Below are 26,847 nucleotides of genomic sequence, written 5' to 3'. Positions count from 1 at the left end.
AGAGTTACAATGTGGTCCTCACTCCTTAATGCTGATCAGTTTCTCATTCACACAAATGGTTGTCTACTTGTCTTCATTGCCTTAAAAAGAAATAACGTACGTTTACATATATGATAATTATATTAATAATTTGTATGAACCTTTCGTCAAAAAAAATAATAAAAAATTGTATGAACTTATAAGCATTTCCTCAACTAAAAGCAAAGGAGATCAAGAAGAAGGGTAACAAGTGATTATGAAAGGAAAAAAGCCATATGTGGTTGTGTTTATGATACAAACTATATGTGCAGCTATGGTTCTACTTTCCAAAGCTGCATTTGATCATGGCATGAACAATTTCATCTTTGTTTTCTATAGACAAGCATTAGCAACCCTTTTCCTCATACCTTTTGCTTTCATCTTCGAATGGTACGTGTGTGAAAATTAATATAATGTCTTAGATATTTAACTTATTAATTTGGTTCATGAATTTGAATTATGTTTTTCTTTGATGCAGGAAACTTGCACCCCCTTTGTCTTTCAGGACCTTTTGCAAGATTTTTCTCCTTTCTTTCTGCGGGTATATACATCCAAATATTAGAGATTATACTTTACTGCTCGGTCCAAAATATAAGTAAAATTTGGTTAAATTATATCAACTTTCTTTAATCAATTTTTGGTTATGTTTTGGTAATACATTTTTACAAATGATATTAATTATAATTATAGAACAATCTTTAAACTTTTAAAAAGTTTGAATGCATGCACGAATTCCAGAAATCAATTTCCTCGATACTTAAAATTTAGTAACATATATTTTAAAGACACATATTAACATATGTCTAAATTAACACGTAATATCCCTCTTAATTAAATTTCAGGATTACTTTGGCCATGGAGATAAATGGTATTGGTTTGATTTACACCTCTCCAACTTTGGCATCTGCTACCACAAATTGTCTTCCAGTTATCACCTTCTTTTTAGCACTCATACTTAGGTAAGGAACACAGGGTTTTATTTTAGTCAATTTATCATAATTTCACTTTTTAAGATAAATAGGTAAAAAAAAATCGGATTTAAATTCCGACTTTTATATATCGCAATATTCATGTTAATTAAACTATGTTCATAACAGCTCATGTTTCAAAAAAAATATATTATGTTCATAACGACAACCCCAGACCTTAGTACGGAACATAGTTCTTAATTAAAACATGATAATATATATAGCTTTCCATTTTATTAAATTATACCCTAAGCATGTTGAAAGATTAGTTTCCATGTTCTATCCCTTGTCAGAACTAACTTTAATTGATTTCTTCAGCTGATTAACATTCCAGTTTTTAGCTATATATTGCACATATTTTAATATTAATTTCTATGAATAAGATTCCGAGTGCACGTACCACCCTGGTTTTTCTAATAGGAATTTATGGAAAAGCATGAATTATATATATATATATATGAGTTTTGCTATAACACACCCATTCAATTTTATGAAGGTGTGCTATAGCATCATTCACCTTTTCATTTGGACACAAAATGCCCCCATTTTCCACTTTTAAAATCAATAAAAATAAAAGGTCATAATTGTAAATTGCATTAATTAATTAAAAAAAATCATAATTCCTAAAAAAATTCATAATTCCTTTTTGGCTTAAATATGTGATAAGTCCCTGCAGTTTCACCTAGTTTTGGTATTAGTCCCTGCAGTTTTTTTTGTTGGTTTTTCATCCCTGCTGTTTGAAACAATTTTGGTATTAGTCCCTCTGTTACTTCCAGGCGTTACAAAAAAGAGCACTTAACGGAGTGCCATGTGGCCCAATCAATATAAGCCACGTGGCACATTAAAAAATACAACTTTAAAATTTTTTTAATGTAAAGAAAGATAAATGATTGCATAAAAGAGGGGTTTGGCTTAGTGTCTCCTTCTACTTCGTGAGTAGCAGCCATGGCCATGGGAGAGAGATTTTGTGACCTTCATTTTCTTCAACAACAACCAACTTCTTCTTCTTCTTCTTTCACACCACCATCCAACTTCATCTTCTTCATCAACCACACCACCACCACCACTACGAACACCACCACCACCACGCTTAACTCTGTCATTTTTTAAGCTTCAATTTAAAGCTTCAGTTTATTCATTATCCTTTATTGTCTATGTTTAAATCAAAATGAAATTACTTAAAATAAAATTAGATTTATATAACTCCTTCAGTATTTAAAATACACTAATAGTTGGTAACATATAGCCATTAATACTCAAAATACACCAAGAGTTGGCATTATAAGCCACTAATACTCAAAATACATCAAAAGTTGACATTATAAGCCACTAGTACTCTATACACTGAAATTCAGTTGGCAACATAGGCCACTATAATACATAATACATCAAAATGAAACTTAAAAATCACTTGTCTTGTTCACATTGCATCATTTTTGGAGTTTCACCTTCTTCTGCGGTGTTTTTTAATGTGCCACGTGGCTTATAAGGATTGGGCCACGTGGCACTCCGTTAAGTATTCCTTTTTGTAACGGCTGGAAGTAACAGAGGGACTAATACCAAAATTGTTTCAAACTGCAGGGATGAAAAACCAACAAAAAAAACTGCAAGGACTAATACCAAAACTAAGTGAAACTGCAGGGACTTATTACATATTTAAGCCTTCCTTTTTTCACTTCCTGTTGCTGCGCCATGCTTCTCACCAAAATCCCTCCACACTATTCATTTACCAAGCTATTTTCTTAACTTAAACTAAACCGTGAACTAAACTCTTGTCTTATCTTCATGTTTGACTTGCCTTGCTCATGTGGTTGGTTTGTTGAGAGAGAAAAACATCACTCCATGTATAATGCAACAAAACTATCTTCTACAAATCAATGCTAAAGCTTTTTTCTCCTTTTTATATATAATTTCATTTCAATCTCTTTTATTCCAATATTCTTCTTTTCAATTTCTCCATGGATGGTAATGTATTTTCATTCCAATTTTGCTCATTCAAATTTCTCCATGGATGAATGTATTTTCATTTCAATTTCTCTTTTATTTTTAATTAACAAAATTTAATAACAAAATTTATTTCATAAATATGAAAGGTATAGATTTAAATTTAAGCTAAGTTCAGTATGACATTTGAAGAACAAATGGTGTTAGTGATTAACACTTGAAGCTTCTTAAAGTTGAGCTTCTTTACTTGAAGAAGATGAACACGTGAGAGAGAGAATGGGCATGGGTATGAAAATGACTTTAAAAGACATTCAATTATTCATAATTTAAGAGGGAGAAAAGGGCATTTTGTGTCCAAATGAAAAGGTGAATGATGCTATAGCACAGCTTCATAAAATTAAATGGGTGTGTTATAGCAAAACCCTATATATATATATATATATATATATATATATATATATATATATATATATATATATATATATATATATATATCATTTATCATTTAGTCAATATGTAATATTTTAGACAAAAGAACTAGACAGATAGGTATATACTTTAAATATAATATGAAGGTCTCTTGATAATTGATACCAAAAGAATAAAAAGATAAAGATATGAGGCAATTGTAAAGTACACATATCAGATTAAGATTCCATTCATATATTTTCAACAGCTCTTTCTAGTAAAGTTTTCTAATAATTTTTTAAAGCAATTTGGTCATGTGTTTTTGTGTCAAAATGTGTTTATTGTAAAGGTGTCAAAATTATTCGCCTTTCCTTCACTAGGTTGATCGGACTCTTGTAACATTTGAGATTTTAATATTAAGTTTGTATTGAAATTATTATAGAAGAATAGTTAGATGCATCACAAAAACTACATAAAAAACACGTGAAAATTTCATGCATTTAAGCAAATGAAAATTAGTTAACTATTTAACATTTAAAAATATTTTTTTGTATATACTATATTTAAAGTTGCATTGATATTTGACCTTTTCTATATTTGAATACTATAAGTGAGATATGATGTATGTATGCCCATCCTAACATTTATATTAAGTAAGATATGATTATAATGTCTAGCTTACAAAGATAATTGTTGCAAGAAATTTTGCTAATGATTAGCTTACAAAGAAATTTACCGTAAAAAACCTTGTGAAATACTCCCTCCGGTCCTTATTATAAGAAACACTTTGACAAAATCACACTGACTAAGGAAGGTAAATTTTCTCATTAATGATTCTAACATTTTATGTTATATTCCAAAACTAACCTTTGACCTAACATGGGAAATATGTCTCTCTAATTAATGCACTAACATTATAATGAATTACTCCCTCCGGTCCTTTTTATAAGAAACACTTTGAAATTTTTATTTGGTCCTTTTTATAAGAAACACTTTGACACAATTCCATTTGTACCCTTATTAAATACAATCAAATAATTCATTATAATGCTAGTGCATTAATTAGAGAGACCTATTTCTCATGCTAGTCAAAGGTTAGTTTTGGAATATAACATAAAATGTTAGAATCATTAATGAGAAAATTTACCTTCCTTGGTCTGTGTGATTTTGTCAAAGTGTTTCTTATAATAAGGACCGGAGGGAGTATTTGATTGTATTTAATAAGGGTACAAATGGAATTGTGTCAAAGTGTTTCTTATAAAAAGAACCAAATAAAAATTCCAAAGTGTTTCTTATAAAAAGGACCGGAGGGAGTATTAAACCTAAGTGCTATGCAATTAAGTTACTTTGATATGTGTGGAAGTGATGTTTTGCGGGAAAGGTTAATTTGAAGAACTACTTAGCATTTATATTAAGTAAGATAAGATAAGATGTGCATGCCAGCTTACAAAGACAATTCTTGCATTGTCAGAAACTTTGTGACTCATTAAAAGGGAGTGCTATATATACATGTAATTAAGTTACTTATGCATATGTGTGGAAGTGATGTTTTGGAGAAAAAGTTTATTTGAAAATTAGGGTTTATCAAATGGAGAACTACTCAACATTTATATTAACATAAAAAAACACAATTAAAAACAAATGAAACGTGTTGATTTTTAAGCAAGTTAATTGGCTTGTCAATTTTTTTTTTAAAATTATCAACTAGAATTCAACTTATTCCAACAATGATTCACAAGAATTCAACCTAGTCTGGCAGTTGGCTATTGACTTCTATGTGCCCGCACTATTCTAGTGTTGAGGAAATGCCTCTTTAGACCATCTTCAATGGTGTAGTACCTATTAGGTACTCATGGTACTTATTAGGTACTACCATTGGAGCACAACACATTTTATTACCTAATAGGTACCACTTCTAATATAAGAACTCTCTCTCTTCTTTTTATGGACCCACTTTATTTAATATATTCAAAAAAATTTAATTTGGCAATATTATTTTAAATTAAATTTTAAATTTTAATGATGTGGAGTTATTGATGGGACCAATTTTAGAACTTTTTAAGAAATGCTCCATTGGAGAGGTTGAGTACCTATTAGGTACTATTATTAAAAAAATAATAAATTGATGATGTGTCTATGTGGGACCATTTAAGTACTCAAAAATGGAGTGCTCCATTGTGGATGCTCTTAGGTATCTTTTGGGTCTGATATGCAGGCTCAGTTGTACTCTATTAATTTCTCAATTCTTCTAGTCGGATGGGCGCTGGCCGGTCTTTCGACTTGATTTAGGAGTTCATGCCCGCGATATTTTTAAATGAAAGCACTTTACCTTCAAGCAGCAATGAGAGCAAATGCAAGGAAGTGACGCGCCTCGAAGAAATGGGGCGAGTCGTAATTGATTTAGTTGGTATTTTCTTTTATGGTTCATATTCCGGATTGGAATCATCCATGTAGTAATCAGATGAATTTTGTATTCGAAATGTTAAACCGAAAGAACCAACTTAAAATATGGTAAAATATGGTGTCGGGTGTCCAAAAATCTCAACTTGTTCAGTCTAAATATTGGATTAAATGTATTAAGTATTAACACGTTGAGTTGAATGCGTTTTGTCACTAGAAGCATTTCACTTTTCAAACATAATGAAGGTTACTTTGAAGAAATGATGCTAGGAGATTTTGAAATTGCATTTATGATTACTAAGTATATGTTTGATGAAATACAAAAGCAAGTATTTTCGTTATATCGTATCCACAGGGACTAGTGTGATATCAATTGTACATACACAAATTCCATGATTCTAAGTGCGGGTTTGTTTTGATTTGGTTTCGTAACATAAAATTGCGATAAAAGTGCGTGATAAACTTTTAAGATAAAAACTTGTTGGAATTGGCTTTCATCAAATCATTCACATGTATCAGTTAACTATTGATATATATATTTCATTTACCAATCAATATCGTCACGTATTACTCGTTGATCATATCCGTGTCCGGAATATGTCTTGAAATCTATTGTATCTATTAACTTTCCGATGTCTCGAATCATTAATCGATAAAATAGCATTAAGCTCTTAATACTTTACGTGACTATTAAATCTCAAAATCTATGTCTAAACTTTGAACTTTAACAAGTGATTATCCTATCTTTGATTCAAATAACATATGTCTATATCATTTAAATCTTTTAATAACAGCATGAAAACAAGGACATCACTAATAATGATTGATAAATAAAACACATATAGCAAGGTTAAACTAGATTCATGATCATAATTTAATTACATCCAATCCCAACAAAAGAGATTTAGCTATGAATAGCCATGATAAACTTACAAAAGAGTGAAGATGAGAAGGATTGAAAAACCATTGGGCTTGATTTCTCAAGTTGTGTGGAATCCACCTTCAAAGCCTCACTAACAGGATATATCTATGAAAATAGTGTTTTTCTATCTGATATTATCTAACTTGATATATTACAAAATGATCTGAAATGCTATTTATAGACTTCTGGAAAAGGCCTATTCGCTACGCGAATCCTTGTTCGCTGCGCGAAGAAGTTGCTTAGTTGAAGAGGTTTGCTGACACGTGTATTTAGCTGTGACTCATCCTATGCTCGCTAGGTGCTCGCTGCAGCGAGCTTATTCGCTGCATGCTCGCTGGGTGTTCGCCAAGTACCTTGGACTCCCTGCCTTCGTTCGCTGTGTGTTCGCTGTGGCTTCGCTGTAGCGAGTTTGTTCGCTGCAGGTTCGCTGGGTGTTCGCCAAGTACTATGAACTCTCTGCCTTTGTTCGCTGCATGCTCGCTGCAGCGAATGCTTCAGAATTTTGTTTCTTTTCTTTAATATCAGCATGAACCTAACAAAATGGTTGGATTTGATAATTCTTGCACAATTTCTTAGTACACACTATATTTACATCAAAAGTGATTTATATTCCAAGGATTTGTATTCAATAAGTGCCTTTTAAACATGCATTTTAACCAATATTTAGCACTTATCAAATCTCCCCAACTTAAGACTTTGTTTGTCCTCAAACAAAAGGTATTTTAACAAGCTCAATATTCATTCAAAAGAGTGGGTTTGTAATCAATCAAAGTTTTCAAAATCTCAGAGCACAAGTAAAGCAATGTCATCTCAAAGACTAGTTCTCAAAACATTCAAAGAAAATAAAGCATGATCATGAAATGATTCCTATGCCTAAGCAAAATTCTCAACATTCTTATCAAACAATCAAGACTCAAGTGTTATCTCAAATTTCTCACAATTATTTCTCTCAAGGGTAAGTGTTTAACTCAATCCAAGCAATGTGCATGCAACAATTCAACTCAAACATTTATCCAAGCAATATCACAAAACATGCTATCAGTTGTGGATCACTAAGGACTTTATCAAGCTTGTAATGGGGCTGGGCTACAAAAATTCGTTGTTTTTCTATGGATTCAAAAAGCCTCAAGGATAAGAGAGCACAAAATCTGCAAAATTCATCTCATGATTCATTCACTCCCTTTCTTTTTCCCCCTATTTCCATTTGTGGTGATTTCTTTTGTTTTGACACTTTTCACAGAATTTTGTTTTCTTTTCTCATTTCCTTTTGACTTTCAATTGTGTCAAGCAACTCACTTATCAATAACATTCATTTTTTTCTTTTTCAATCACCATAACACTACCTTTTTTCAACCAATTTATTTATCTATTTTTCAACCTACTTCTCCCCAACTTTATCATATAACCCTTATAAAAATACACTTGCTCTCCTATCCTAAGACAAGGGTAGAGTAGTTGTTTTTCTTTTCTTCTGGTTTCAGGGTTTATAAAACAAACAATTTTCAAAATTTAAGGCTCAAATGGGGACACAAAAGATCACTATCTCACAGGGTAGGTTAAATTTGGCTAAGTGGTTATCACTCAAAAAGAAACAAGGCCTTGATCATATCCACAACATCAAACACATTAGTGACAACAAGATTAAGCTAAAATCAAATGAGCATACACAATTGCCGGCACTCTCATATTTATGTAAACAATGGAAAGTTCACACATTCTCACCTGGCTAGATTGGATAACACAAGTTTCAATCATGTTCAACAAAAATGGTGAGAATCATCTTAGGACAAGTAACACATTTCAAAAACATGTTAAGTTTCTAAGCCTATTTTGAACACTAATCAAAGAAGATTGACAAATATCTCTACAAATTGACTATCATGCTCAACACATTGATTTATCACAAACCTATCTTTCGATTTCAAACATATGTGAGCTTGTTCTTCAAAATGCTATTCACAATATTTCACATTACTAGACTATCATACTACTATATTAAATTACTAATTATCATGCATTAAACTTCAAACATTCATCATATGTTCACAACAAAACACAAAACAAGTGACACACATTCATACTTCCACATGTTCCACATAGTCAATACAAAAGATAAACTACTAAAACTTAAACATTAAATGACTGAAAGCTTTTTAAAGTTCACTCATTTTGGCGAGCTTTTCAGCCATCTCCTTGCTTTCTTCACTCGGATTCAGAACCGGCTTCCGAACCAGATTCGGAGCCAGCATCACTTTCATCTCCTTCTTGCATAGATGCATCAGAACCAGCTTCTCCTTCACTTGCATTGTCTCCTTCATTAGCAGCTTCAGCATCTGCTACATTACCCCCTCCGAGAAAAGTAGGCCTGACCTCAGGCCATGCAACATAGGCTTCGAAATCTTGTGGTGTCATCACCGACTGCCCGGTGTGCTGATTATAGAAAGATTGCTGCATTGCACTCATGGCTCTATACCCTGCATCATTCTGATCATACAAATAAGTAAAATGGTTATAAAAATTCTGATCATGAACAGCAGAGGTGGAGGCCTGGGGTGGTGGGGGTGGTGGTGGTTGTTGTGCAGCTCTTCTCTTCTTCGGTTTGCAGTACCGATCCACATAATCATCATCAATCTTCCCAATCTCCTCACGTCCAATTTCAGGAATGTGTATCCTATTAGCTGTACACAATCCCATAATTAAGCACGGGAAACCCAAAGGACTGTCGGATCGCACAGCAGTGGACTTAAGGTTTTTGTCAGGGTGGCCACACAAGGTAATCTCTTTCATCCAACCAGAGATGATACCGGCCAAATCCACTTCAAGGCCTTCATTTATGTAATGAATGAGGCCAAGTATATTCATGACAGCATCAGAAGTGTGAGAATTAGGTTGGATGTTATATAAAACAAGTAGGAAAAGGAGTAGGGTGAAGGTGCGCATATCATCTCTAAGGGCCCTCAAAGGTCTGTTGGTTGTGCCATATACGAAGTCATGGTTAGGCCTAAGAAGTTTTCTTCGCATGGTGTCAATGTCCCAAGTCTTGCGGGCTCTTTGCTTCTGAAAATCACACAAGGTTTCATGGGCGGGTAGGGTGAAAGGGTTGCCAAGATACTCATTGATGGCATTGCGGTCAAAACAGATGGTTTTTCCGCGTACCATAGTGGTAAAAGAGAATGGCTCACCCTCAGATGGGTAAGCATTTGCATAAAATTCTCTCACAAAGGTAGTATTGAAATATTTTGGTGGGTCAATAATTCTACCCCAACGCCTATCATTGATGATTGTTGCAAACCTCTCATAGCTGCCATGCTCAAAAATCTCGAATTTCCTTTCATTCCAAATCTTTTTCTTTTCAAGTATTTGGTACCGCTCAAATTGCTCCAGTCCACGAAACCTGCTGGGGTCAAAGGCTGTGTGCGATGAACTTGCCCCAGTCTTTTGCTTCTTTCCGGTGCTAGCTGCGGGTCTTTTTGGTGCCATTCCTGAAATTACTTCGAAAAACCACATAAGTCTTTTGCTCAGATAATTAGATAATTTATATTACAGAGCATGAATGTCAACTTTTGAAAGTTCCTGTCGCAAATTGTTAGCGAAAATTTCCGGTTATGAAGTAACAATTAACACAAGGGTTTTGCAAGATGCACTTTAGCAGACAACAACTATACACACACAGAGAGTTTAAATTTAGGGTTTAAAATTTCAATTTCTTGAAACAAATTTGTAGCATGTGTGAACAAATTTACACAAAAGAAATTCAAAAGCAACTTATTTATTCACAATTGTTCACAATTTTGTCAAGAAGAATTTCAACATGAAGAGATTTAAATTTGTGTACCCTAATTCATTGAAGAACATACATGGCTACCCACAATTTCATCAAAATTTTCAAACTATCTATACAATTATGCATCTTTCTACCCATAATATCATGCATCTTTCACTATGAACAAAAATGATAAAAATTGAAAATTGAAGTTAAAATTCTGCATACCTGAGTGATGGAGATGCACAAACTGAAAGTAGAAATGAATGGGGTAGTGGGTGTTGTCTTAGATTTGAGATGGTGAAGGATGGAGATGGTGGTTTTGAGAATTTTGTGAGAAAAGGGAGTTAGAAAAGTGGAATTAGGGTTGAAAAGGGGGAGATTCGTACTCCCCTCTGATTTTGTGGAAGTGGGGTGTGAGGTGGCATGTGAGGTGGCCAAAAATGGCCAGCTGTCACTTAATTATAAAACTGCAGATTTCGCACTGTTCGCTTAGCGAATGGATTATTCGCTTAGCGAACACACACCAGAAAAATTTTTCTGCATAATTGGCCTGCTGTGTCTGGCCAACTTGCTTCCTTCATAACAAAAGTGTTTAATGCATGCTAAAACTCATAAATACTTACAAAATTGGGTTGCCTCCCAACAAGCGCTTGTTTTACGTCATTAGCTCGACGTTCTTTTTGGAGCTTCAAGGATCGGAAAGTGGGATTTTGGTAGTGCCACGATCAAATTCACCACCAAAATAGAGCTTCAATCTTTGACCATTCACAGTCCATGTGTCATTGGTAGCTGGATCTTCCAACACAACTGCACCATATGGTTTCACTTCACGGATTTTGAAAGGACCGGACCATTTGGATTTAAGCTTTCCCGGAAATAACTTCAATCTTGAGTTGAAAAGCAAAACCATTTGGCCTGGCCTGAATTCTTTGTTGACAAGCCGTTTATCATGATAGCTTTTGACCTTCTCTTTGTACAGCTTAGAAGATTCATAAGCTTGGCATCTCAATTCATCCAACTGTTGAAGCTGAACTTTTCTTTGCTCTCCGGCTTGGCTTTCATCAAAATTCAAAAATTTCAAAGCCCAATAGGCTTTATGTTCAAGTTCGACCGGAAGATGACATGCCTTACCATATACCATCTGAAAAGGTGTAAGGCCTATTGGTGCTTTGAAAGCAGTTCGATATGCCCATAATGCCTCGTCTAACTTTAATGACCAATCTTTTCTTGATGCGGATACAGTTTTTTCCAGAATTTTCTTTATTTCACGATTCGAAACTTCTGCTTGTCCGTTGGTCTGAGGATGGTATGGTGATGCTACTTTGTGCTTGACTCCATAATGCTCAAGTGCTTTGGCTAGTGGAGAATTGCAAAAATGTGATCCTCCATCACTAATAAGCACACGAGGAGTTCCAAAACGAGTGAAAATGTTTCTTTTTAGAAATTTTATCACCGTTTTGCCATCGGCTTTTGGTGACGCACTTGCTTCCACCCACTTAGACACATAATCTACTGCCACAAGAATGTATTCATTTGAAAATGATGATGGAAAAGGGCCAACGAAATCAATACCCCAGCAATCAAATACTTCAACAACATGCATGTTTTGAAGTGGCATTTCATTGCGCCTTGAAATTCCACCAATTCTTTGACAGTTATCACATCTCCGAGCATGTTCATAAGTGTCTTTGAACAAACTCGGCCAAAAGAATCCTGACTGCAAAATTTTTGCTGCTGTTCTCTCTCCATTATAGTGACCTCCATATGGTGAGTTATGACAATGCCACATGATGCTTGTGGCTTCCTCTTTGGTAACACATCTCCTCAACAGGTTATCTGCTCCAATCTTAAACAAATAAGGATCATCCCAAACATATTGATTTGCTTCACGGAGGAACTTTTTCTTTTGGTGCCAATTGAAATCATCCGGTATTAATCCGGATGCTTTGAAATTAGCCATATCAGCAAACCATGGCCTTTCTTGCACCATAAGCAGTTTTTCATCGGGGAATTCTTCAAGAACCTCACGTTCATGTTTGGTCACCTCATTGTTTACAAGTCTTGATAAGTGATCAGCTACCAAGTTTTCTGTTCCCTTTTTATCTTTTATCTCAAGATCAAACTCTTGTAGTAAGAGCATCCACCGAATGAGTCTCGGCTTAGAATCAGCTTTTGTAATCAAATACTTGATAGCTGCATGGTCAGTGTACACAACAATCTTTGAACCAATTAAATAAGAACGAAATTTCTCAAGTGCATACACTATAGCAAGCAATTCTTTCTCGGTTGTTGCATAGTTAACTTGTGCATCATTTAATACTTTGCTTGCATAGTGTATAGCATGAAAATTTTTGTTCTTTCTTTGTCCAAGGACTGCACCAACTGCATAATCACTAGCATCACACATCAATTCAAATTCGAGTTTCCAATCGGGTGCTATGATTATGGGTGCAGTCACCAATCTTTCTTTCAATTCATCAAAAGCAATTAAACATTCATCATCAAATTTAAAAGACGTACCTTTGTTAAGTAAATTGCTTAATGGTTTGGCAATTTTGGAGAAATCCTTGATGAATCTTCGGTAGAAACCGGCATGACCTAGAAAACTTCTGATTCCTTTGACATTTACCGGAGGAGGGAGCTTTTCAATGACCTCCACCTTTGCTTTATCCACTTCAATACCCTTGGAAGAGATTTTGTGACCAAGAACAATACCTTCGGTCACCATGAAATGACACTTCTCCCAATTAAGAACCAGATTCGTTTCAACACACCGCTTCAGTACGGTGTCCAAATTCTTCAAGCAATGTTGGAATGACGGACCGAATACGGAGAAATCATCCATGAACACTTCGATGCATTTCTCGATCAAGTCAGAAAAAATTGCTTGCATACACCGTTGAAATGTTGCTGGTGCATTGCACAATCCGAAAGGCATTCTTCTATAAGCAAAAACACCGAAAGGACATGTGAAAGCTGTTTTTTCATGATCCTCGGGGTTGACTGAAATATGATTGTACCCCGAATAACCATCCAAAAAGCAATAGAATTCTTGACCTGACAATCTTTCTAACATTTGATCCATGAATGGTAATGGAAAATGATCTTTTCTGGTTGCTTTGTTGAGTCTCCGGTAGTCTATACACATCCGCCAACCTGTGACTGTTCTTGATGGTATCAACTCATTCTTGTCATTTGTGATTACCGTCATCCCACCTTTCTTTGGGACCACCTGGACCGGACTAACCCAAGCACTGTCGGAAATCGGATAAATCATACCAGCTTCAAGTAATTTCACCACTTCTTTTCTTACAACCTCCTTCATCGTTGGATTCAAACGACGTTGGGGCTGTGCAACTGGTTTATAATCATCCTCCATCATGATACTATGCATACAATAAGATGGACTAATACCTTTTAAGTCGGATAATGCCCATCCTATTGCTTCTTTGTTGTTTTTCAGCACTTGAATCAGACTTTCTTCTTCACCTTTTGATAGAGAACTGCTGATTATTACAGGTTTTTGATTGTCATCCCCAAGGAAAACATACTTGAGGTGTGATGGTAATGTTTTCAGCTCAAGTTTTACTTCTACCGGCTTTCCATCCTCCTTCAACTCGTCAATCTCTACTTCAGGTTGAGGTAATTCTTCAAAAGCATCAAGTTGCTTCAAGAAGTCCTCAATCTCTTCTTCTTTCTCGGGGTCAAGTGCTTCGAAAGCATCTGTCAAGGCCTGTTCAAGAGATGAAGGTCTATGTGCTTGCTTTCTTACATCTAATATGGCTTCTTCAGTTGCATCAAGTTTGAAGCACATATCTTTCTCATGTGGATGCTTCATAGCTTCCCACAAATTAAAACTAACCTCCTCATCTTGAACTCGAACTTTCATCACCCCGTCATCAATATCAATCATCATACGAGCTGTTTTCATGAATGGCCTTCCAAGAATTAACGGAACATCATCATCCTCTTCAATGTCCATCACCACAAAGTCTATAGGGAACATAAACTTATCAACTTTTACAAGAACATCTTCAGCCATTCCCGACGGACGAGTGATGGATTTATCAGCAAGTTGCAATGTCATTCTTGTACGTGTGATGTCAAGACCACCAACCCGTTTAATCACCGATAAAGGAATAAGATTGATGCTTGACCCTAAATCAATAAGGGCTTTTCCAACATTCACATTACCAATGGTGACCGGCAACGTGACTCTCCCCGGATCTTTTTCTTTTGTCGGAAGAGTTCGTTGAATAATGGCACTACAGCTTGCATCAAGTTGAATAACTTCATCATCATTGTACCTTCTCTTCTTGGTAAGGATTTCTTTCATGAATTTTGCATATGTTGGCATCTGCTCCAAGGCTTCGGAAAATGGAATGTTGATTTGCAATCTTTTAAAAATATCCATAAACCTTGCATACTGCCTTTCTTTATCTTTCTTTGATGGAGCATGTGGATATGGCAGATGTTGAGGTAAACTACTCTTTTCTTTTCTCACTTCAACCTCCTTCTCTCCCTTCTCTGCAATATTTTCATTTTTTTCTGTTTTTTCATTTTTTTCTTTTTCAACTAATTCTTCCGTTTTATTCTTTTCTGCTTCATTCTCACTTTCTCCTTCCTCCTCTTCATCTGCTCGTCTCACAACCTCCTCTTCCTTCCTCAAATTATCACCTATTCCCTTGCCAACTTCCTTACCACTTCTTGTTGTAATTGACTTGCATTGTTCTTTTGGATTCGGTTCGGTGTTGGCTGCAAATGATCCTCCTTGATTTTTGTTATTGGCCATTTCTTTTGCTATTTGACCAATCTGAGTCTCAAGATTTCTTAACACCGCATCATTGCCTCTTTGGTAGACTTGAGTTTCTTGCACAAACTGATTTTGTTGTTGATTCATCAAATTTTGTTGTTGATTCTGTTTGGTCTGCGTCTCTATGAATGATCTCAAAGCTTCTTCCAAACTTGAATTTTGAGTTTGTTGTACCGGTGGTTGACTGTAGCTTTCATATTGTCTTTGCCTATTTGATGAGCCAACATCTTGTCTCCAACCTTGACCATAGTTTGAGCTGTTTCCCCTTTGATAGCCAGCATTATTCGGATACTGACTCTGTCTTTGTTGATTTGCCATGAAGTTCACCTCTTCATGAGATGGAGGACAATGACCAGTTGGATGATCTCCGGTGCATAATTCACAAGATGCTACTTGCTTTGCTTTCCCCGATCCTTCTTGAAGAGTCATCAACTTTGACATTTGTTTGGATAACTCCTCCACCGTGTTGGTAAGAAGCTTATTTTGAGCCAATACAGCATCTGATGGATCAAGTTCAAGAATCCCAGGCTTCCTTTGAGTTTTGCTGCGTTCACTTTGTCGATCACTAAGTGACATTTTTTCAATGATAGTCGTAGCATCTGCAGCACTTAATGATAAAAGAGAACCACCTGCTGTTGCATCTAAAAGGAGCTTTGAATCCTGCAAAAGACCATTTCTAAAAATATGAATTTGGGTTAGTTCATCAAATCCATGATTAGGGCATTTACGCAGCATTGCTTTGTATCGATCCCATGCTTCACATAGAGTCTCATTGGAACCTTGAGAAAACACTGCGATTGATGTCTTTGACTCCATGAACTTGTGATGCGGAAAGAATCGATCAAGAAACTTTTCTTCCAAAATATTCCAATTTGTCATGACTTGAGCTGGTAAATCAAGGTACCAATCTTTGGCTTTTCCTATCAATGAATGTGGAAACATTCTCATGAACACCGCTTCCTCCTCCGCTTCAGGAGCACCAAGTGAACCGGCAATTTCATAGAATTTGACCAAATGGTTGTATGGATCTTCATGTGACAAACCTGTAAAAGGGTTAGCATATAACAATTGCAAGAGTCCGGTTTTCATCTCCGTTTGTCTTGCACCTCTGGGAGGCCTTGCAAGATGAGCAAGCCTCCGCGGACTATTGTGACATGGCCTTATACCGGCACCTTCACCTTCGTTACGTGGCGGATCGTCAGCCATCTCTTCGGAGATTGAGGATGTTGAAGAAATAGAAGCAGAATTTTCTTCTTGCAGCCTCTTTTGTTTGGCTAATTGTTTCCTTTTCTTTCTTTGACTGTTATTCCTTCGAGCTGTTCTTTCGATTTCTGGATCAAAAAGTAAATTTTCTGCAGAAATCTTTCCTCGCATAAACAGGACAACAATCTAACCAGACAAGTTAGCGTGCACAAAAGATAACGAATAGTAACTGAAATTTAAAAAGTACAAAATTGCTTAAAACGATAGAAATTGCGACTAAACAACTAATATCAAACGCCAGTCCCCGGCAACGGCGCCATTTGATGAAATACAAAAGCAAGTATTTTCGTTATATCGTATCCACAGGGACTAGTGTGATATCAATTGTACATACACAAATTCCATGATTCTAAGTGCGGGTTTGTTTTGATTTGGTTTCGTAACATAAAATTGCGATAAAAGTGCGTGATAAACTTTTAAGATAAAAACTTGTTGGAATTGGCTTTCATCAAATCATTCACATGTATCAGTTAACTATTGATATATATATTTCATTTACCAATCAATATCGTCACGTATTACTCGTTGATCATATCCGTGTCCGGAATATGTCTTGAAATCTATTGTATCTATTAACTTTCCGATGTCTCGAATCATTAATCGATAAAATAGCATTAAGCTCTTAATACTTTACGTGACTATTAAATCTCAAAATCTATGTCTAAACTTTGAACTTTAACAAGTGATTATCCTATCTTTGATTCAAATAACATATGTCTATATCATTTAAATCTTTTAATAACAGCATGAAAACAAGGACATCACTAATAATGATTGATAAATAAAACACATATAGCAAGGTTAAACTAGATTCATGATCATAATTTAATTACATCCAATCCCAACAAAAGAGATTTAGCTATGAATAGCCATGATAAACTTACAAAAGAGTGAAGATGAGAAGGATTGAAAAACCATTGGGCTTGATTTCTCAAGTTGTGTGGAATCCACCTTCAAAGCCTCACTAACAGGATATATCTATGAAAATAGTGTTTTTCTATCTGATATTATCTAACTTGATATATTACAAAATGATCTGAAATGCTATTTATAGACTTCTGGAAAAGGCCTATTCGCTACGCGAATCCTTGTTCGCTGCGCGAAGAAGTTGCTTAGTTGAAGAGGTTTGCTGACACGTGTATTTAGCTGTGACTCATCCTATGCTCGCTAGGTGCTCGCTGCAGCGAGCTTATTCGCTGCATGCTCGCTGGGTGTTCGCCAAGTACCTTGGACTCCCTGCCTTCGTTCGCTGTGTGTTCGCTGTGGCTTCGCTGTAGCGAGTTTGTTCGCTGCAGGTTCGCTGGGTGTTCGCCAAGTACTATGAACTCTCTGCCTTTGTTCGCTGCATGCTCGCTGCAGCGAATGCTTCAGAATTTTGTTTCTTTTCTTTAATATCAGCATGAACCTAACAAAATGGTTGGATTTGATAATTCTTGCACAATTTCTTAGTACACACTATATTTACATCAAAAGTGATTTATATTCCAAGGATTTGTATTCAATAAGTGCCTTTTAAACATGCATTTTAACCAATATTTAGCACTTATCAATGTTGGGATATGAGTATATGTTGGGATATGAGTAGTAACTTTCAGCTATGTGTGACATGTCATATTCATCTAATTAATTAATACACTATTAATCCACATGACAACATTTGTATATATTCAGGGTTGAAAGTTTGAAAATAAAAACACAAGCTGGGATTGCTAAGTTGATTGGCATTGTGGCATGTTTGGGTGGTGCATCTACCCTTGCCTTTTATAAAGGTCCTCATTTAAAACTTTTAAGCCATCACATTCTTGGATACAATAAACATGATCAAAGTCATATTCCATCTGGTACATGGATAAAAGGTTGCTTCCTCATGTTGCTCTCCAACATATTTTGGGGTCTATGGATGGTGTTACAGGTAACTTTAATTAATTAATTAATTGTTCCTCATTTTGTGATCCATCAACTCTTAATTTTAATTATTTCATCTAATTAATTTTCAATTTCACCAATCGATTTGATTAGGCTTTTGTACTAAAAGACTATCCATCAAAGTTGATCTTTACGACTCTTCAGTGTTTTTTAAGCTCAATTCAATCTTTAGTTATCGCCTTGGCCATAGAATGGGACATTGAGCGGTGGAAATTGAGTTGGAATATCAATCTTCTTGCTATAGCTTATTGTGTAATATTACTTACTTTCAATTTAATTTGGTTATACTTACTTTCAATATTATACGCCATAATACCTCTCCGTCCATATTTTATAAACTTATTTTTTGAATGATGCTTATAAAAAGGGACGGTGGGTATTACTGGTCAAGAGAATAATAATTTTATAATAAAGTAATGACTAATAATATAATGTATTTGTGTTGGTAGGGAATTATTGTGACAGGGGTGACATATTACTTAATAACATGGGTTATAGAGAAGAAAGGACCAGTGTTTCTTGCCATGTCAACACCACTAGCTCTTATTATTACAATTATCTTCTCTGTAATTCTGTTGGGCGATATAATAAGTCTGGGAAGGTAAACGCCATCCACTTTCTTCCCCTGTAATGTTGAAATGGGTTTATTATTAATTATTAATTAATGCACAAAATATGAATATAACATTGTCAATTTTAAATTAGTACCAATTTAAGTTGGTGATTGCATGTGTTTGGTGTTTGATCAGTGTTTTAGGTGGGATCCTGTTAGTTGTAGGACTATACAGTGTGATGTGGGGAAAGAGCAGAGAGCAGCAAACAACACAAGTTTCTCAAGATTTGGAACAACCATCAATTTAGAATAAGCTACATAAAGCATAAGACATGCTAAGGTTGGAGGTACAAGTATAAATAAAACTACCACATTGTAGAAAGGAGGCAATGACATGAGACAAACTCAACACCTGCCAAACAACACTCTTGCGATATACTATATTATGATTCTCTTATTATTATACTTTCTATTGTAATTATAAATAAGAGCATTTGCTTGTACTCAAATAAAACAATGTATATACAAATATTATCTCCTATTTTTCTGAGTTTCTACATGGTATCAAAGAACTTAGGTTTTTTAGCTGCTTCTTCCTTCTAGTTTTTCTTTTTCTTACCGGGTCTTTCCGTCGCCTTTCGCTCGACAAATTGTTTTCCCCTTCGCATACACCTTTTTGTTGTTAAGAACCAGAGATTATCCTTTTTATCACTTATATTCACTTGTGATCCCACAATTTGTTTGTATTTGTGATATCATATCCCACTAACACTAGTCAAAAGTTTTTTTTGAAAACTTGGTATCCAGCCTTAGGATCGACTAATTCAAGAGGACTAACCCCACCGCCCACTTGCGGGGGTCTCATTTAAAGCTAGAGTTTTTTTTGCTCTGGACTTAGCCCACCGAAATAACACTAGTCAAAAGTTGGTGTCACTTGCAACCTCAATTTGTATCACACTTGTCTTTGTGTTCGTGACATAATCAACCACCAACACTAATAAAATCAGTATATTTCCAGAAAACAGAATTATTTTACAGTGTCATATTTGTGGAATTAAATTACGTCCTCTAGTGACTCAAGGTTATTTAGGAATCGTCACCAATGAGTTTTTTGACAGTACTGTTTGTCAAACTGCTAAACAACCGGTCTTGTCTTTTAATAAAAGTACTTATGTTTTAGCTTCACCATTTGATCTTGTGCACTCATATTTGGGGTCCTGCTCCCACACCTACTATGGAAGGTTATCGGTATTTTATTATTTTTATTGATGATTATTCCCGTTTTACATGGATATATGTATATATGATGAAAAATAAGCATGAGCTTCCTCAAATTTATGTCAACTTTACCAAAATGATCCAAACACAATTTTCTAAAGCCATTAAAGTTTTTCGACGAGATAATGCCATGAAATATCGTGATTCTAAACTGTTATCTTTTCTTCATGAGCAGGGTATCTTGTCTGAGTTTTCATGTCCTTATACATCTCAACAAAATGGTCGTGAGAAAGCATCTTCATATTCTTGACTCGGTCCGTGTCATGCTAATCTCAGCCTCTTGTCCGGAACGCGCTTGGGGTGAAGCTGCCCTTACCGCTGTCCATATAATCAATTGTTTCCCTTCCTATGTCCTTGGGAATGTCTCTCCTTTTGAGCGTCTTTATCTCACTACACCAGATTATAACTCACTCAAGGTGTTTTGTTGTACATGTTTTGTCCTCCTTTGGCCACATGAATACACTAAACTTAAGCCTCGTGCACGCTTATGTTGTTTTCTTGGTTATGGAACATAACACAAAGGTTATCAATGTTGGGACCTAATATCTCAATACATTCGTATCTCGTCATGTTGTCTTTTGGGAACATATAAATTTGAGAGAAAACTCCAAAATAAATCAATATATCAACATAAAAATTGTGTTTTTGTTAAATATATAAAAGATCTTAACTTGTATAGAGGAGCGTAAACAGTTATGCTATTTGATACACACTTTCAAGAAATGAGATCAAAATATAAAAAAGACACATTATATAATCGGAGCTTACTTAATCCTTTATCATGAACAATATTGTCAGCAAAACATAAATGCCTCAAACAATCATATATATATATATATATATATATATATAAACCCACCAATCTACTATAAATCTATACAAAATTTCATCTTTTTAACAATCATCTTATTATTAATATTTAAACATAATTATGCCATATTTTAAAATATTATTAATTATTTAATTATAAGTGATTATACTTTATCATAATTAATAATTTTTATTCTCAAGCCTCCATTTTTCTTATATGATATGCTTTAAAGCAGTGGACGTTATAAAAAAAAATTTATTTATTTTTTATTTTGGTAAATTCGGATAGGGTGACAAAATAAATATTTTGATAAATAAATATTTTGGTAAATTCATCGTAATTAACATTTTGATGTGAGGCTTAGCAGCATGTTAATGGGCTGATAAGCCCACAAAACTCTTCATTTTGATGGCAATCGTAAAGACGAGAAAAAATAGCAGCAACAATAGCACACACACAGCACTGCATATAGGGGTTAGGTGTTGCAGCACACGTCACCCGAGGCAGTTTTTCCGGATTGTTGGAAAACCTGAACGTGAACGTGAACATCGCTCTCTTTCCCCGATTTCCTTTCATTCCATCCAAACAATTTCTCTCTAACAATATTTCCAGATTTTCCAGTTTCAGGTATTCCTTTCTCGATTCATTTTCCTCTTTCGATCGATCCTTTTACATACTCTTCCATTTTTCGATCTCTGATATTGTTATTGTTTAACGTTTCGCTTTTTCTGTTTTTCATTTTTTGAACGATTTCGTTTAATATTATATATTAGTAGATATTATATTAGGTTAGATCTAGCTGGTTACGATATTTGAATCATCAGCGATCTAATTCCTTAGACTAAATTGCATTCATCATTTTCAATTTCTCCAGCTCGATAAATATTATTTTGTGTTTTATTCTCACTCTGTGTTTTCCTCTAGTGGCGGAAAAATCTGTTTTTAGTGACGAGGATTCAAAGTTCTTGAGAGAATTTCTAGAGTACTATGTATTGCTAGATTAATTGTGTTTTGAACAATTTGATTTGTGTGGACGGTTAATTTTTGTCCTGTGCGTGATTACCTGTACCGGAAAATATGTGTGCTTTGTTGTTTTTTTTTATAGAAGTAAATAGGTGGACTTTTTTCACAATTTTGCAGATATTCTGAGATTTTTCTGTTTTTGGTATCATGCCTTCAAAAGATAATAAAAAATTTCAAGTAATACAGTTGACTTAAAAACATGGACCGAACCTACTGACTGAAAACTTTTGAAGGACCATTGTTTGTAGAAAAAATTTCGAGAGACTAAGGGTGTGTTTGGTAAGTCCAATAAGCTAGCTTATAGCTTATTGGACTAGCTTATAAGCCTGTTCGAAAAAAATGGTAAAAAGCTTTTCTCATTAGCTTATAGCTTCTTTTGAGATGCTATTTCAAGTAGTTTGAGGTTATAGCTTTTTACAGTTTTTTCTATTTCTAACCTTTAATTTAATTTTATTATTTTTTATGTCTTTTTATATTTATCAATCATTTTAAAAGCTAATTTTACCAAACATTTTAATTTTAACCAGGTAGCTTTTCAGCTATCAGTTATAAGCTAGCTTATAGCTTAATTTTGCCAAACAGAGCCTAGATATTATATAATTATAGCTACCAAAAACTTTTTTAACCCAAAAAAACATTGATGCTTTGTTTTTCTATTTCTTTGTGGAAATTGGGTATTTGTAGATGGCTATGAATCAATTTGGATGTGATATTGCTTTACATCGGTTTACCTCCCAAACAGTTAATTGTACTTGTAGACAGTACTATTTGTGAAAAAGTGGTGTTTCAAGTTTTAAGTTGAGTCATTAAGTTTCACCTTTCCACTTTTTGCAATCATTACACGACATTGTGAATGTGTGCAATGGCCCTTAACTTGTTGCTTGTTATCTTCTTACCTGCATGTCTTTACGTTTTTAAGGATACTTCACTTTCTTGAGAGATGTTTAAATTGTAGTGACTTTTTGAATTTTAAAAACGTTAATCCTCTGCACTCTAGCTTCTTTCTGTACCGTCCCAATGTCTCTTCTTCCTGCCCACTCTCTCCCTCTCACTATGTTTAAATTGTAGTGCTCTCCTTTCAGATTTTAAAAAACGTTAATCCTTTTGGGATGAATATGCTAGAAGAAAGCTCAAACTTTTTGTTGACGAAAGACCTAGGCATAGTTCATACTTTGCACTCTAGCTTCTCTATGTACCGTCTCAATGTCTCTTCTTCCTGCCCACTCTCTCCCTCTCACTCGTCAAAATCATTTTGAACCCCTACAATCAACCGTGAGACTTTAGGAAATGTAATTAAAATTTCAGGTGGAGTTCCAAAGCTGATAATAAGGGCATTTGAAGCTTCATTTAATCTTCTGAAACTAATAATATGGACTTTATCTCTCTTAATGATTCTACCCATGTTGTCATTCATTCAGTGTTGTCAATCATTCTGGGATTTTGTATCCCATTCAGTGTCATCAATCATTTAACATGTGCTACAGATTGATTGAACACGTGCTAACTTTGTTAGTTGCAGAAAACTCTTCTATAGTTTATTTTGATTGGCTTAAACATCATATGTAGAAATTTGTTGATGGTGCCTCTTAAGGCTGGCTACTGATGAATACTTCTGGTCCTGCTTTCTCTGAATGTAGTTGTAAAATTATGTAATTTATTTATGTGTGCCTAAAAGTTCACACACCTTCTATTTATAATGATGCTGCAATAATTGCATTCAATGTCTAGGAAGTTGTAATGACTAAGAATACTACTAGCCTAGGATGCTGTAAAGTCAAAGAATTGTAAAAACACAATTGACTTTTAACAGTAGTTAGTGCATTTAAACTCACCCTAAACACTTAATGGCATATTTGTGCAATCTCCACTGAGTCTGGGTTCCAAATATCGTTAGTTTACTGTCAATTGAGATGATTGATGTTCCTAGTTTCTGGGAAATGTCCTGGACCGTGGATTATTAGTAGTGGAGGTCACAAAGTTTTGTTTCTACTTTCTATACACCTCGAAATTGTGCTGTACCCATTTCATAGGTTAAATTGTCATGGTTTATAAATCTGAAGTGGTAAATTGTAAAGATAAATTGTGTTCTATTTGTTTCATTAATTTATGATGTTTATCTATGCCTCAACATGACTACAAATTCTAATATTCTATTGAGTTGTTATTTGTTAGAAATGTTTTCCTTTTTTGAGGGGCATGTCAATCAACTTCAATGAATGTTTATGTTCGTAATAAAGCTTACTCTTATTTCTCCTAATGAGTATTAAATATAGTTATATATGCGTTTTTTTAAATAATTTTATTTTTGGTTTCATTCATTTATTTATTCTTCCATTGATATAGTTTTATTTTTCAATTTGAAATTATTTTTGGCTGATTAATTAATATCTACCCTAAAGCATGATTGCCTGGTTATGCCTACACTAAATATATCGGTGAGCAATATTATCATCAATATAATTGTACCTTATGTGAAGGAGCATCAGATATAATTTGCTTTAAGTGTGTTCGTAAATTACATGTTAGTCAACATTCAGAGTCAACATTGTATCATAGATAAAGTGATGAGCATATGATTGAGTTTTATCTTGGTTGTGCCTTCACAGAATCATATGATTAATGCTAACTGCTACGAGAAACGTTAAAAGTATTTTAGTAGTTCTACAAATGAATTAGAACGTGCTTCACATGTTTTTCGTCTTTAGTACTGCTGTTTGTGACTTAAGTGTTTTACATGAGCTGCAGATAATAAATGTATTGATCTTTTTACATGCATTTTTGGGGTTAGGCTTATGACAAAGTCATCTAAATGATATCACATCAAAAATGTACTTTAGAGTTAGAGACTTGATTTATTTTGTTTTGAGAAGACCATCATTTTAATTTGTTGTGTTTAAATTTCTTTATTTTTTTAATATATGTTTCTCTTCTGATTAGTTTCAGGTTCAATTTTTAAATGGCTAAAATTGGTAAGATGCAGTGCAAGTCCCGATCTCAAGGTCACAGGGAAACCCCATATCTTTTATCTTGTGCAAGGAAGAAAATGAAAAACGTCAAGAGTTTTTCAAAAGAGGTAGAAAAGAAAGACTGGAAAGGGGCTACCTGTTCAGTCTGTATGGAGGTTCCTCACAATGCTATCCTACTCCTCTGTTCATCTTATAACAAGGGTTGTCGCCCTTATATGTGTGCTACTAGCCATCGCTATTCTAACTGTTTTGAACAATATAAAAAGGCTTACACAAAAGCAACTTCTGTTCAGAATCCGCAGGAAGAAACAGACTATTCGAATTTTGATTCTAGTGCGGGTGAACGTAAAGATGATACAAAAGTTCCTGAGCTTCTTTGTCCCCTTTGCCGCCGGCAGGTGAAAGGTTGGACTGTAGTTGAAGCAGCCCGGAAGTCACTGAATGCCAAGAAAAGAAGTTGTATGCAAGATGACTGCTCTTTTGTGGGGAGTTACAAGGAGCTCAGGAAACATGTTAGATCTAAGCATCCATTTTCGCGACCACGAGAAGTGGACCCTGTACGTCAAGAAAAATGGAAAAGACTTGAGTGTGAAAGAGAACGGAGTGATGTGATCAGCACAATTTTGTCTTCAACGCCAGGGGCTATGGTACTGGGGGATTATGTGCTTGAGCCAAATGATCACGCGTTTTACAGTGACGAGACTGATTCTGATTCTGATGATGAATTTCATGAGGATGATGGTGATTTCTTTGGTTCACTTGGTTTGGGCAGTACTCGCAGGTTTTTGTCAAATATCAGGTATAATAATCAGGGCCGTGTTGCAGATCCTTTTGATGATCATTTTGGTTTTCGGAGTGTTGCACCTACAGGTTCTGGACGTGGACTCCACAGGCTACTCTTGGGAAGGTCTAGAAGAGGACGGAGGCATAGGATAGTGAATGCGGGCCGCCGGTAAATTAAGAGAACTACAGAAATGTGGGGAAGGAGACACTCTTCAATAGTACATCAATGACCTCGGCATGGCTTGTTTTGTTGCTATGCAAGAGCATTATTTTATTTAATTGGGAGAGTAAAGCGGTGGGCCCACTTTCTAGCTATGTACCATCCTCATCCTAACTTATAGATTGATATGGTATTTGTTATTTTCCATCTTTTCAGTTTTCAAATAGACTGTACAAAAGGCAATTTTAGAATGCTCGTTGCCTCTCTTATTTTTAGGTTTAGGATATTCAGGTCATAATTATTGTCATTGGGTCATGCAAATTGGTGAATTAAACAGGTGATTAGGGACAACGAGGATGTCCCAAATAATTTCGTTTTGAAATGATGCATTATTCTTTCTATGACGATTTATTACTGTACAGTTTGACGTATTGTTTAACAATTCATCTTTGATAGTATGTCTTCAGAGTACTGCATGTCCTTTGTCTCACTATTGGCATTGCTAGTGGTTTTGTTGATGTGGTTAGGTAATTTGACTTCGTTTCAGATGCTTCTGAGAAATCTGGACAGTTGCATTTAAGTTTTCATGCATTCATGCATTTGAGTTGATCCGGACAGTTTGTGCAAGGTCCAGTGGCTCACAACACATCAATAAAATGTTAATTTTTTGAATGGTCATGATTAACCCTGCAGTTACTTCCGACTGCAGGGAATCGAAATCCGAATGGGACTTGTATATGGTCTTTTATTAAATGAATGATATGCTTACAAAAAATACTATGCTTAATCATTTGAGAGATTTGGGCTCCCATTTCAACTCAAAAATTGAAGACTCTGTTCCTTCA

General features: G+C 34.9%; 2 protein-coding genes and 1 non-coding gene across 4 annotated transcripts; all 3 read left to right on the top strand.

The window, feature by feature from the left end:
• The first annotated feature begins 235 nt into the window (after nucleotides 1-235).
• Nucleotides 236-19,410, top strand: LOC123896905 (WAT1-related protein At5g64700-like). The gene is made up of 7 exons (XM_045947328.1): nucleotides 236-408; nucleotides 497-559; nucleotides 861-977; nucleotides 18,174-18,414; nucleotides 18,522-18,680; nucleotides 18,878-19,029; nucleotides 19,178-19,410. The coding sequence occupies exons 1-7, from the start codon at nucleotides 236-238 to the stop codon at nucleotides 19,287-19,289; spliced, it is 1,017 nt and encodes a 338-aa protein (XP_045803284.1). The 3' UTR covers nucleotides 19,290-19,410.
• LOC123900189 lies at nucleotides 15,946-16,051 on the top strand. Its single transcript, XR_006805840.1, has one exon. It is a non-coding gene; the product is annotated as a small nucleolar RNA R71 (small nucleolar RNA).
• Nucleotides 19,411-21,397: 1,987 nt separating the features above from the next.
• Nucleotides 21,398-26,406, top strand: LOC123896904. Of its 2 annotated transcripts, none has more exons than XM_045947327.1 (2): nucleotides 21,398-21,697; nucleotides 25,037-26,406. In XM_045947327.1, the coding sequence occupies exon 2, from the start codon at nucleotides 25,050-25,052 to the stop codon at nucleotides 26,013-26,015; it is 966 nt and encodes a 321-aa protein (XP_045803283.1). In that variant the 5' UTR covers nucleotides 21,398-21,697; nucleotides 25,037-25,049; the 3' UTR covers nucleotides 26,016-26,406. The 2 variants fall into 2 exon arrangements, with proteins under 2 accessions (XP_045803283.1, XP_045803282.1); XM_045947326.1 differs by having other exon boundaries at nucleotides 21,471-21,697; nucleotides 25,031-26,406.
• The last annotated feature ends 441 nt before the right edge of the window (nucleotides 26,407-26,847 follow it).

Source organism: Trifolium pratense, linkage group LG7 (genome assembly GCF_020283565.1).
Source record: "Trifolium pratense cultivar HEN17-A07 linkage group LG7, ARS_RC_1.1, whole genome shotgun sequence".
Classification (NCBI taxonomy): Eukaryota; Viridiplantae; Streptophyta; class Magnoliopsida; order Fabales; family Fabaceae; genus Trifolium; species Trifolium pratense.
The sequence above is the reverse complement of the archived record's forward strand: the minus strand, read 5'-3'. Positions and strand labels throughout refer to the sequence as shown.